The sequence below is a fragment of the Hirundo rustica genome, chromosome 6 (assembly GCF_015227805.2).
Source record: "Hirundo rustica isolate bHirRus1 chromosome 6, bHirRus1.pri.v3, whole genome shotgun sequence".
In the NCBI taxonomy this organism is placed as follows: Eukaryota; Metazoa; Chordata; class Aves; order Passeriformes; family Hirundinidae; genus Hirundo; species Hirundo rustica.
Window position 1 is genome coordinate 6,954,829 of NC_053455.1, and position 13,454 is coordinate 6,968,282.

Sequence of the window (13,454 nt, forward strand, 5' to 3'; positions counted from 1 at the left end):
TATAAAACCTTATGCTTCCATGACACACAAACCACTGCCTGTTCTGCAATACAGCTACTGCCTGCTGGGCTGTAATCTCCTTTTCTCATGCTGTCCCATCTGTCTGATTTGTTGTCTCTCTTGCATTTAGATTGTAAAATGTGACGAGCAGGAAAGCTTTCCTTCCTTAGGAAGACAGACTCTGTGTTTGTGCTGTCTTCTAGTCTGTATTTTTGACAAGGAATACTTCCTAATGGAGCTCCATAACCTGAATGCATTTAACTAGAGAACAGGGGGTTTGAATATTAGGTGTCATCAAAAGAAATGACCTGCTAGGGAAGAGGGACAAGATGAACATCCCTGCACAGAGAGAGAGAGGCTGCAGCAGACTCTTGGCACTGTTCAGATGTCGGAGCATGAGTGGCAGAAGCTGACTGCTCCAGCCACAAGAAGGATTCAAGCTGTGTAATCCAGAGATGCCAGGGAGCCCAGCCTCAGGGCATGAATGCCCACAGAGCCATATTTTGCTCTGCCCTGCTCAGGGCTCAGACAAGCTGACAATTCTCAGGCTGCAGCTGCAGCTTGCAGGCACTTTGGTGCTGCACGTAAGGCAATGCATTTCTTTCCAAGTGCCTTGGCATAGCAGATAGATAACGTTTTGGTCTGTATCACTTGGATCTGGCAGTTAGGACATGGAGGTGAGGTGCTTTTTATAACACTTGGGATATTTAGAGGTGGGTTTGTAGGTGTATCTTTTGCACTTGGCAGCAAGGTGGGTTGTGTGTGTTGAGAAGAAAGCTGGGATGAGGGTCACAAATTTCTAGAGGGAAGCAGCTGTGGCATCAGTACCTCTACTGTGGTGTTCCCTGGTGACTTTTCTGGGCACTGCTAGATAAATATGGAGCCCTTTCCTACTCTCTTCTAATACCCTCTGAAATAAAAAGATATTCCCTTATGTTTTCATTTTGCATGTAGTTTCTCACTTATCTCTCTGCACAAGAGATGCTGGTGCTAGAGGACACTTTTTTCTCCCAGATATTCTGATATTCTGTTCTGATAGCAGATATTTTGTTAAAAGGAGTAGAAGCTCTTGCTACATTTGCCTGTGAGTTGCAGAAGTGTGGGAAAGCCTTGGTTTTAGCCTCATCTGGGCAGTGTGATGGTTTTGTCCAATGGATTAAGAGCAGGGTCTGGTACCCCTGGGTTTTATTCCCTGCTCCATCACTAGCCTGTTTTCACCTTGAACTACCCACATAATGATAGAGGTTTTCTGCAGCAATTTCAGTGGATGGAAACAGCTACAGAAATTATTCCTACAAACAGGTCCCTTTCAGAAAAATATTTTCGGTCACGATTCAAGCAAAGCCGTCAATGTCCCATTTGCCACACCTTGAAGCATCATTGGAACTGATGAAATTAAAACTACAAAACTGATTGGTTTATGTTTTTGCTCTTTCTCCTTTTTCCCCTGCAGGAATACATGATGGAAATGAACTTTAAGCAGTGGATGGTAGATTTTGTGAACCAGTCCCTGCTGCAGATGAGCACCTGTGACGTGGAGAGCAAGCGCTACGAGAGGACCGAGTTTGCTGAGTGCCTGGGCGAGATGAACCTGCAGTGGCACCGGCTGCAGGCATCCCTCAACAGAAAGGTTGGATGGAGTTCCCATGGCTTTCTCTCTTACAGCTCTGATTTGGCCTGTGCCACTGCTCTGTTTTGGGGATATATTAAGCAGGTTTCCTGTTGTAGCAGTTGGATTTGTGAAAGCAGCGATTATTAAGTAAGTAGTGTTGACAGCCACGTTCACATGGGGACATGTGAGCCTCCTGGACAAGGCACAGCAGGGTTCAGTTCCCAGCCCTGTTCTAGCCCTCCTGGGTCACTGGAAATACGTTACTCTGTGTCAGTATCCTCCTCCTGCAGTAGTTAAATATGCATTCCCAATGGAGTGCTTTGAAGGTCAGCAGCTTACAGAGTGAGTCTACATGCAGAATTTTCCTATCAGCACATAGTCTTGCTTGTCCAGAGAAAATCTGTTTCAGGCAATGCCTCAGAATTATTCTATTCTAGTGAGGCAAGAAATAATCCATGCATCCAGAATTAGATGCTGCTGCTTATGTGCCCCAATGCCCAGAAAAGCTGGTGTGACTCATAATATGGAAAAGACATGGGGGAGCTTAGAATCCCAAAATGCGACCATGAGGCTGCTTGAAGGAATCCCTCTGCAAACACATTTCTCTTTCATCTTTGTCTCAATTTATACAGCTTTAGGAGAAGCTGCCCTTTCTGAATCCAGATACAAAGACTTCTGGTCAGATGGAAAATTACCAATATTCTTTAGTTCAGAAAGTCTTCCTGACACATTTTTAAGTGGAAATTTCATATCCTGTACAATTGAAAATTTCCATGATGAAATTTCAGTTTTGTTGGGGAAAAGGTTATTTTCTCTAGCTATTTTTGTGAAATTCCATTCTAGGATTTAATGGTTCCTCAGGGCCAAGACTGAAGATAGGAAACTTGAAGTCCCTTTCTTATTAGTAGCCTTGTTGGTGGGTTTTAGTGAGAATGAGATTTTCAGACTTGATATGAATGTGTCCACATAGCCCAAGGTCCCCCAACCTGTCAGATCTCCCAGCTCCAGAGCACACATTGCCTTGTTTCTTCCAAAGGAAAAAGTCAGATCCTAAAGAGCCTGCAAAACTTTTTAGGTTTCCGTTTCAAAGTATTTTCTCTAAAGAGTGTTTTCAATATAGATTTTGTAATCTCAAATTTGGCATGGAAAGCAAAGCCCTGTTTCCTCTCACCTGTATGTTTAAGTAAGTTAAAACAGTTCTGTAACTTTTCAGATACAAGACCTGGAACACATTTTGGAGGACATTACTGAGAATGAGAACAAAGCCCAGACTCTGTGCAACTGGCTGGAAGCTCAGAGTGATCGACTGAGATCCCTGCAGACCCCAGCGAGTCTGATCTCTGCACAGAACACCTTAGATGATTGCAAGGTAAAGCATGACGTGAGTGTTATTACTGCAAGAACCCTGTTTAGCACACTTTGCTGAACCCAGACTAAGGAAGTGCACAGATTTTAGCAGAAAGAAATGTAAAGGAAGTTGCCATTTCCCAGAAGAATTCTCCAATGTCGTTTTAATTAAAGCATGTTCCATTCGGGTGATAAAGAGCCAGAGCCACTTTTAACATGAGTGGCTGTTCTGTGGGGTTTTTTCCACCAATTGAAGATGCATCTGCTTTTGCTTCATTTGGTATTTGGAGTGTTGTGCAGCAATATTGTATCCTGAGGTACTTCCAACAGAAGTAGTTCTCAGATCAGCACAGCCGTGGCAGAAGTTATCAATTCCATTAGTTTGAAGAGCTTTGTGATGGAAGTATCATGGAAACTACTCAATCCCATTTGGAGAAATAGCAACCCTCTCTACTTCTGCCCTAGATTGTAGTGTAATCTCTCTGCAGCAGCCTCAAGGATCTGGGTGTCCTTTGTTATGTTTTTTTAGGCATCAGGTCCCTCAAAATTAATACAGGTGGCAGCCAGCTAATAATTGGTTCCTGTTACTCTGACAGTCTGCTGTTTTCATTCAGTACAGTGTTCCCTCTCGAGTTTTTAACATGGAGTATTTGTTCTTTCATTGCCATGGTTACATCTCTCTCCTGTAGTAGGCTGCTTTTATTGTCTGGAGTGCTGTGTTACACACTGAGTTACTTGCATCTCTGAAATGTGTGAAGGGGCCAGAATGGAAGAAAGGCACAAGGGTATCTCGGACTAAACACTCACCTGCTCGGAGCAACACACAGTGGCTAAAATGTTTCATTAAAATTCATTTGGTCAATAAAAGCGAGGTCCATATTTAAAAATGTTCTGGGGATGGTCAGTGTGAGGTGAAAAAAGGTCATGGCTTTAACTGTAGTATTATAGGAAAATGCTATGGCCCCTTGTGGGTGTGGATAGTTCCTTACATTGTAAAGAATTCCCTGCTGAGCTTTCTCCAGCACTCTCATAATCTTGCTGGTTGTGCTGGGGAAGCAGTTATTCTCCCAGATATCTCCATTCATTGGAGATTGTTCTCACTTGATTTCACTGGAGTTGATTTCATTGGTATTTCTGCCAATGGGGGTCCCTCTGAGTAAAGGGACAAACTGAAAATAACTTTCTAGAAGTTGTTAGGATGTCAGGGACTCACCCATTGCAAAACCAGTTCCTGTCTTACCTTTGCATGACTGAAGAATTGCACAAAATTGGTTTTAAAGAAGGAATGTTTATCTAATCTGCTCACACGGTTTTTTTCTACGGTCTCATTAAAAGATCTTATTTATCATCTTTTTTTTTTCCCCCCATTGTTTAGGAGCTAGAAAATCAACTCACGGCTAAATCCAAAACTCTTGATGAGCTCAAACAGAGTTTGGCTTCGAATGGTAGCGCAGAACAAACCCCAGAAGCTCAATCTCTCCGGATTGCTGAGCTGTGTGAGATGAAGGACAGCATTGTAAACCAGGTAAAAGCCTTGCTTTTATTCAGGTTTCCTCCACTGCATGTTCTCACCGTCAGTGTTACTAATCTTCTTCATGGGATGGCAGGAGCTGGTACAAAAAGACGCAAAGTATTCCTTACTCTTTACCTTCCTAAGAATTTCATTTTAATTCTTTACTGTAAAGTAAATAAGTGTATTTCCGAAGCTGAGAGTGAAAAAATAGTCTGATCTTGAAGCAGTTTGAGTACAAAGGGAGGAGGAACAGATCCCCATCTGCAGTTTAAGAAATTAGAGAAAGAGCACTGCTGTTTTTCAGTCTAGATGAAAATTGAAACCTCAAACCTTCTGACTTGATCTGCTGCTCTTTCTCCCCGGTAGAGCAACTGGTGGAAGCTGCCTGCTCTGGCCCTGTTCTCACTGCAGCTTTTCCACCTCCCAGTTACTCTTTCATCCACACACCAGGGTGGCTTTTGCCATCCTCAAGTCCTGCGTAGTTTCCAGTTGCTTCAAGGAGTGTCTGGCAGATTGGCTTCCCATGCAAACTGACCCCCCAGCAGTTTGTATTTATAGTCATAATAGCTCCATAGTTGGAGCTGATCTTGTTTTTTAATGTGGATGTAATTGATAGGTGCAGAAGAGCTAATAATGAGTACATTTATAGATTAAAATTGTGATAATAAATTACCATGGACTGTAGAGAATTATACATGATGGAGTGGTTGTGTTTCTAGTTAAGATTGCTTTACACTTCTTATTACAAACTTCTTGCCATTTTTCCTCAGAGTTTTGTGAAACCTGAACCCTTTTGCTTGAACTCTTCCACAGGAGGTGTCGATCCGGTATTGATCTGCTGCTTCTTGGTTTAGGTTTCAGCAGAAAGGATGTCACTGTTTCCTACCAAGAAAGCAGGGAAATTTATGTCTATGTACATGATGGAAGTTTTTCCGTTCTGATGTATAGCCAGGGATAGAAATTGGCGGGATTGACAGCCTGGTGCTTTTTATTCTTCTTACAGGCACCATGGGTCGTGTTAATTTTAGGGATTTTATGACTAAACTACCGAAGTTGCGAACTGCAGGGCGTTCTTGGAGCTGAGCTGTCTGTGTTTGCAGTGAAACAGCCAAGTTCAGGTTCCTTCCCATGGGTGACTGCTCACATCAGAGCCAGGCAGACAGTTCTAATACAGGGCTAAGGAGATGTAATACCTTGATTAAATTGTCTGTAGGTTGAGCTCAAGACTGTGAGTCTGTGGCCCAGAGACATTTCCCGAGAACGATGTCTTTCCATCTTCCTTGTGTGGGCAGTAATTAGCTACAGGCTACAAAAAGCAATTAGAGATTCCTCCCACCTAGAACCATGATTCAAAAGAGAGTGGGGATGATTAATCCACCAGCCTGTGTGTGCCTGAAACTAGGATGCTGGGATAAAATGATCTATGCAGTCTGTTTAGGCTGAACTACGGTGTGAACATCTTTTCATCTTCCGTTGTGTGACTGCATAGTCAGGACCAAAAGCTGGAGTCAGGTCTCTTGGAGACATGGTTGTTTGTCTGCCTGGTTTTCATGCTTTTCTCCAAGCGTGACTGAAAATAGGTGCTGAACTAGATGAATGCTTTGTGTAACCCAGGACATGCCTTATGTACTTCCCTGAAACAGAAGGGGAAAAATGGCTGAAGGAGGATTGTGGTTTTGTGGTTGCAGTGTCTAGGAGCCTGTGGCAAATGGAAGCCATGCCTGCCCCGTGTAAAATACACAACTATAACAATGAGAGAGACAGAAAATAAAGGAGATAGCCATCATGTAATTTTGTATGAAAATCCTGGACTTGCTAGCCCGGGATCCAGGTGGGATCTGCATTATTAGAGCACAATGGCATAAGAGGGATGACAGCTCTCAAAGTATTGCAGTAGTGGTTTCTTCCATGCAAACCAATTTCTGCTCAATTGTCCTTGAAAGGAAACTTGATCTCTGGATCAAAGTATCGGCTCCCAAAGAAGATTAAGGCTTTCAGCTTCCTCCCACTTCAGGTTGATTTTGGCAGGGAGGAATAAGCAGTTCATTATTTCAGTACTTCCTGGGGTGTTCTGGCAGAATAGTGCTACCTTGAACTCCAGTGAAATTTTAATTTCCAGCAAATTCTTATACTTCACTCTAGATATGGTTTATTGCTTTTTTTGAAGCCTGCACAATTCCTTACCAAGTAGTAAAATAATCCAAGTTGGCAAATTATTGTGGATCGTCATGGGTTGAGCACTGAGTTTAGATTTCTAAGTCAATTTAAAGGTGATTTTATATGTCAGGGCTACCCAAGAAATATTAATAAAAATTGTTTGTCTGCAGGTTGCACAGCTAAAGGCCTCAATGGAGTCAATACTGGAGCAGTGGAGAGTGTATGATGAAATTTATGCAGAAGTCAGCTTGATGACAACAAAATATTTGTACTGCATAGATCAGTGCAAACCTTCTGGGGAAGAAGCTTCATTGGAAGCTTTGAAAAAACAGGTCAAAACTCTCCAGGTAAAGTTGTCTTCTTTCTATATTTTCTTCTATGCCTTCAGGCAAACAAGCTCCACTGAAAAAAAGACTGAAAAAATTAATCTGAGCCACTTTCTCTTTATTATAATGACACTGAAGTTAGTGCAATATTGCTATTTTTTTTTCAGTCTCCAGAGGCACTTAGACTTCTTATTTTATGTAGTGCACAAGTTCAACTTGAGTGCAATTTAGGTACCAAGGTTCAAGAAAAAAAAGCCCACTGAGTCCTCATGCTCCTTTGCACCTTGTATTGATGCTGGGCCTGGCATTCCTGGTTGTTCCAGCACCAGCCTAACTATTCTGTCACTCTCCAGAGGGCTGGAGTGTCCTGCACAGCCTCTGATTTTGTCAGAATGCCAGACATAAATGTTCTGGATCCTCCTGCTGCTCTGCTTGGCTCTTACAGAGTCCAGAGTGTTTGGAGCAGGCAGTTAGGCTGGCCCTGAGTCTGGGCATTTCACAGCTCTGGCTAAAATCCCCTTTCCTGGCTTTAAATGAGCATTGAAAGGCTGTGCAAACACTCCCTGTTTTCCTGTAAATATGGCCTGATTTTGGGGTTTTTTCAGTTGTATCAGAAGTGGTGCAGAACAGACTGAGGCTGTGAGTGCTGGCAGTGGGACTCCTGGCAGTAAACCCTGCACAAGTGCTTTCCACCCTTACCTGGGCTGGTGTTATAAATAAAAGGAACTGGGCACCTCCTCACCTCCTTCCTTCAATCACCCTGTTTACTTTGAACCTAGAGCAGTTCACAGATATTCACAGTTCCCCCTGTATCAGGAGGGGGAACTTGCAGCTGAGGACAGGAGGTGTCAAGCCAACCTTAATGCCAGTAGAAACAGCGGTTTAAAATATAAGCATTTTTGGTTTCTACAAAAATTCAGTTCAGGAGTGTTGGTTTGCTAAATGAGCTCTTTCTTTAACAGCCAATAAATTATCTCAGTTTAAAATAGATCTCCTGAATGATTTTTTTTTTTTTTTTTAAACTTGGACCATTTCACCTCTCTTAGCTTCCTAATTTTTATGAGCAGGTGTTAAATTTTCTGCAAACATTTTAATCTGTGCTGCAGAAGTATGGCATTATTGCTGCCCTATCCATACCAATCTATAGGGGAAGTTACACTTAGGTCGTTTATCCCCCACAATTAATTGCAATAATCCACTCTGCAGGCTCTTCAAGATGAATCAGAGAACAGTGAAGAAAGTTGGGCCAAGCTCCAGGCTGCTGCCAGTAACCTGAAGAAGAACTGCTCCCCCTCCTTTGCAGAGATTATTGACCAGAAGTGCACAGATGCACACACTAGGTAAGCCTGCAAAATCAGACCCCAGTTACTAGTGTTTAAAAAAACCCAAATTGTTGAGGCAGGACTTGAACATCTGTGTTAATGCATCTCTATCTAAGGGCAGCTGTGTGAGGAGTAGACTCACAGAAACATGGAATGCTTTGGGTTAGAAGGGACCTTAAAGATGATCCAGTTTCAACCCCCCTGCCATGAAAAGGGACACCTTCCACCAGACCAGGTTTCTCCAAGCCCCATCCATCCTTGAACACTTCCAGGGATGGGGAATTTGTACATCTTACCTGCGTGCTTTCCGTGTGATGGGTCCCACAGCACAAACTGTGGCTTTCAGGAGCATGGGTGTGGATGCAAAGCACCTCCCGCAGGAATCCTGTGCCAAATCACACTGTGCAGGAGAACCTGCTAGGAAAACACTCTTAATCCTTTGATATTTTGGCAGGTGGAACTCAGTAAATGAAGACATCACAGATCAGCTGCGGGCAGCACAGGCAGCTCTGCAGCTCTGGGAGCCCTTTGATGCTTTGTGCACTGAGACAGCAGCCAAATTACAGCAGTACAGCCAGCAATGTGCTCAGCTCTTGGATGCTCACGTGCCTGAGGAGAACACCATAGAAACCCTGGAGCAGAGGATACAGGAGATTAAGGTACATGAATAAGTTTCTGCTGCCCAGTACAAACTAAGATCTATTTTTGAAAAACAAGGCAAAAGAATACCAGCAATCCAGTCAGTAGAAAAGATAAAATCTGTGGGTTTCTTCCATGAACAGGCACCTTTTGTATTTCCTTTAAGCACTTCGACCAGAGGCCAAACCGGAGTTTGAGAAGAGAGCAGAAGGGAGTCATATTCCATCTCTGCCCCTTTCTGCTCTACACAAAAAATCAGGCCTGTGTTGGAAGGAGTCACTGAAAGAAAAATTATTTACCTTATGGGGCACTGCTTGGGAGGAGGGATAATGCCTACTAGAACAATAGCTGAGGGAAAAAGAGAGCAGTTTTCCTGAGCACAGGATCATCCTGAGCTCTTCCACAGCCTTCAAATTGTATCTGATTGGATTTGGTCCTGTGTTTTGGTCTGGTGTGATGAGTTCACAGATTCCTGAGCTCACTAGATTATTCTAAATGCTTTTGACTTTAGGCAAATGAGATCTCATGCTGAAACCACACTGTACATTGGACTCTCTGAGGCAGCAAAGCTGTCATTAGGTTCTGACATTTTTGGTTTCTTCAGACTGCAATAAAGAAATATAATAATCCTTATGTCAGGACAGAGCAGTGATTCATCAAGCTTTATGAATCTAGCCATGAATTGGAAAAAGTCCAGAGTATTCCATTTTGCATGTGGCCTTAAATAAGAAACTTTACATTACAGGGAAGAGAACTCATGTATATCTTTCTTTGTCAGATAAAACTGACAGCAGCAAAGCCTAGACCAAAGTATTTTTATTTTTTTCTGATCTACTAACGGCTGCGACAGAAATTCACCAATATTCCAAAACACACCAATATTCCAAAAGGAATTGCCTTTCCTGGAAATTTTTGGGAGGAGTTTTACATCTACTAAGCAAGGCATGGCCACCTGAATGCCATTAGCACTGTAGATCCTGTCCTGGTGTGTGTGGGTAGAACACATGGAATTTATTGTGGGTTTTTTCAGTGGTGAGTTAAAAGAATGGGGATCAGTGAAATGGCGTATGAGTTATGTGAATTTGAATATAACAAAATGGCATTTTAATCCCTCTAATCTTTTCTTCTCTATATATTAGGAAAGAATATGGCTTTATGGATTTTTGTCACCACAAAAAATAAAAATAAATTCGTGTTTAGAGAATAAGAAATCAAAATGGGTTATTTATTAAATGGCTGGAGTGGTATTTTATAACATGATCTTTTCAAACAAAGGGGTCAGGAAGCAAGGACCATTTTGCTTTTTAGGGAAATGTGTATGTTCTTTGCTATTGATCAGAAGACTTTGATCATTATTCTCGGAGAAGTCAATATATAGTGGCAAATGTCTGGGGATTTCATGGCTAAAAGCAAATTCCACTTGTCAAAAAAAAGAAAAATACCGAGTACATTGAACGACTCTAAAGTTATTCCCTTTGTTCTTGTACTGCCTTTAGAGTATAATTTTATAGCATCTTTATTAGTAAAGGGGAACAAATAAAATGAAACCCATAGTCCTCAGTCACTGAGGGAACCCAAGTACTGGTATGGTTGTAGCTAAATAGCATTCCTCATCTGCAGCATGGGCCAGTTCCTTCCTCCTCCAGTGCACACACATCTTGTAGAGCGGGATATTCCGATTTCCCTCCCTGGTTTCCTCTGGAGCGGCAGCATCCCGCTGCCTGGAGTCACTGGTGCTCCATTGAACTTTGAACTGTGCTTTCCCAGCACTGCACTCAATGGATGCAATTCCCATTATCCTCCAAGTAAAAGACTGAAGCTTTCACCGTAGCTGAGCTTGGCTCCCAGATGGGATCAACAAAAGAGTTTAGTTACAGCAACAAAAGATATCAAATGAAAGTGGCACATGAATGATGATCTGATTCATTTACTGACTTTTTTTTTTTTTTCCCCCTTCTCTCCTCAGAATTTACAGCACGACCTTCAAAACATCGCAGGATGCCGAACCCAGATTTATTTGCAGGCTGACAGGATAAAACAGCAGGCTGGGACAGCTGCTGAAGCTGTTCTGATGGAGAAGCTGCAGCCATTCCAGAGAGCAACCTATCTGGAAAAGATGTTGCAGAGGAAGTTGGATGAACTTCAGGTTTTTCCTTTTTTTTTTTTTTTTTTTTTAATATTAAATTAGCTGTCAGTGTGAGGTAACTACTTCATTAGAGTCCTGTGTGAGCCACATTCCTCATTAGAGCACTATAATTCTTGAATTGAAATTTCAATTAAATAAAACGCAGCAGGATGATAAGCTATATAGTTATTTCTTTATACATGAAGCCGGAGGGACAGGTGAAGGATTTCACCCTTACCTGCTTGTGTTGCTCTAACAGCCATTGTCAGTGTGCCTGTTATCCCCAGGACCCTCAGCTGATTAAAGATTAGGAAATGGATTTTTATTTTTATGAACACTCTAGTAAGTTGTAAGCTTTCTCAGCTCTGCCTTGAAAGAAAGCTATGGGCTTCAGTTTTCTTTGGGAAGAGTTCATGTAGTGAACCCCAAACCAAACAAAACTGTGGCCATTTGATGTAATTCTGAGGACCACATTCCTGTTCAGGCCAAGTGGGGAGAGACCTGGATCTAGGAGTTCTGCTCAGAGTAGTGGAGGATGGACTTCTCCTCTGCACAGGTATTCCTGAGAAAGCTTCCAAGCAAAATGTACTGCTGGACATTTACTGATGTAGAATTAGTCTGTTCCTGTGGAAAAAGTCTGCTTTCAATGAATTGTTCTGTTTTAAAGTAAACCCAGATTCATGAAGACATTTGAAGCCAGCTCTATTTCTGATTCATTTACCAGCACAGTTATTGGCTGCATGCCAGAAATGTTTGTGAAGATAACAGGTTTCTCGTATTCCCCATGAACTTCTCTCTGCGTGATAAAATGCATTTCTGGGTAGTTGTTTCCTCTGGTGTAACCCTGTAGCATTGCCACAGCAATCTCTCTCCACACACCAGTTTTTGCCTTATTCATCCCTTATAAAACTGTTGTTGAGTAAGTGCTCTCAGAGATGTGGAGTTTAACTCTGGACAGTATAAGTAAAAGCTTTCCCAGTGCTGTTAAAGCAAAGTTGAATTCCAGCCCTCCTGATTCCTCCACAGAGCTCATGTAAGCTGCACAGCTTTGGTTGTGCAGGGACAAGGGAGCAGGCTTTGTGTGTACCTCAAAGAAAGCTCATTTTCACAGGTTTCCCTGCTCTGATAAACTGAGTTTTGACTTTCCCATTTCACAATAAGTTAAATTGCACAAATCTATGAAAGGTATCACATAAATCCCTATTCCTTTCATATAGTTACAGCTGTCTCAGAATTCTGAGATTCTGTTTTCTTGCTCTCTGCTTTGGGTTAAATTTTCCTCTTGTCCAGTTTGAAAAATGGAAAAAAATTCAATAGAGAGTTATAAATCCATTAGAATTTAGGTTTAATAACTGTTTGTTTTCCTGATAATATTGCTTATTACTCCTTTTTGTACACCAAATAAGTGTAATAAGTAGTAACTAATGTTCATTTTCAATATTCACCCCAGTTCAATCTTTTACAACTGGAGGATTTCAACAGTTGCTTGGAAACGCTGGAGGGTCGTGTCAAGAATTGCACAGACACCTTTGATAGCATCTGTCTAGAGGAAGGAGACAACTCAGAACTGCTCATGGTATGTTTGCATTCCCAAATACAAAAAGATCCTACTCAGCTCTTGCCCACTTCAGGATGCTCTTTGTGTCCTAAATGTCACAGTTGAAGCACTTCCATCAGAGTAACTATAATTGAGCCAAAGCACAAAAAGCAATGATTAAAGTTTAGAACCTCTAGGTCTGCATTTCAGGCCAAGTGCCTGCATAGAAGAGAGGAAAATCACCCACGTTTGGGGTTGATGGGAGATTTTTTTCCCCAGCTTTGCTCTGGAGCTACCATGTTTCCCTCAATGTAGGGTATAAAGTAAATGTGGAAGTACCAGAACTTGAGCATCTGTTCAGGACTGTTGGAAAAGTGAGCCCTGTGTAAAAGAGTTACTACTTATTTTTTTCCCCCTCTGTGTTTTTTGAAGTTATCACAGAAATGTTGGGTGTTTCCAAGTTGTGGAGAATAAGCTTCTATGCTTCTCTGACATGAAAGAAAGAAGTTGCAGTATTTTTTTGCAATAATTTAGTTTTTTCTTTACTCGCAGAATCAGACACTGGAGCTTGCTGCACTTTCTCCAAGCATAGAGAGTTTGAATGAAGCAAGCATAAAGCTGCCACTCAGTGACTTCACCCTGAAGAAAATGCAGAGCCTGACTCGGCAGTGGAGTCAGAAAACAGCAGCTGCTCTGGAATGCTGCAGGTCTGAAATGCAAACAAAAAAACCCAAACACTAGTAACAATTCCCTTAGCTGTGATTAAAATGAAAACCAAGTTAGAGCATGGGATGTCTTGCAATCTGTTCTCAGCTTTCTCAGGAGTGTGCCAGGTGGAATTCTGCCCTTTCAGTTTACTTGATTTTTCAGTGGCTA

At 42.0% G+C, this 13,454-nt stretch overlaps 1 protein-coding gene across 5 annotated transcripts in view; it reads left to right on the forward strand.

The window, feature by feature from the left end:
- Positions 1-13,454, forward strand: part of SYNE2 (spectrin repeat containing nuclear envelope protein 2) — a 179,606-nt gene that overhangs the window by 122,306 nt on the left and 43,846 nt on the right. For all 5 annotated transcript variants that reach the window (XM_040067028.2, XM_040067029.2, XM_040067027.2 and 2 more), the window contains 9 exons: positions 1,454-1,630; positions 2,826-2,981; positions 4,335-4,484; positions 6,800-6,976; positions 8,162-8,295; positions 8,732-8,936; positions 10,883-11,062; positions 12,492-12,617; positions 13,131-13,285. In XM_040067028.2, coding sequence (XP_039922962.1) covers positions 1,454-1,630; positions 2,826-2,981; positions 4,335-4,484; positions 6,800-6,976; positions 8,162-8,295; positions 8,732-8,936; positions 10,883-11,062; positions 12,492-12,617; positions 13,131-13,285 — 1,460 coding nt within the window. The remainder of the gene's footprint in view (positions 1-1,453; positions 1,631-2,825; positions 2,982-4,334; positions 4,485-6,799; positions 6,977-8,161; positions 8,296-8,731; positions 8,937-10,882; positions 11,063-12,491; positions 12,618-13,130; positions 13,286-13,454) is intronic.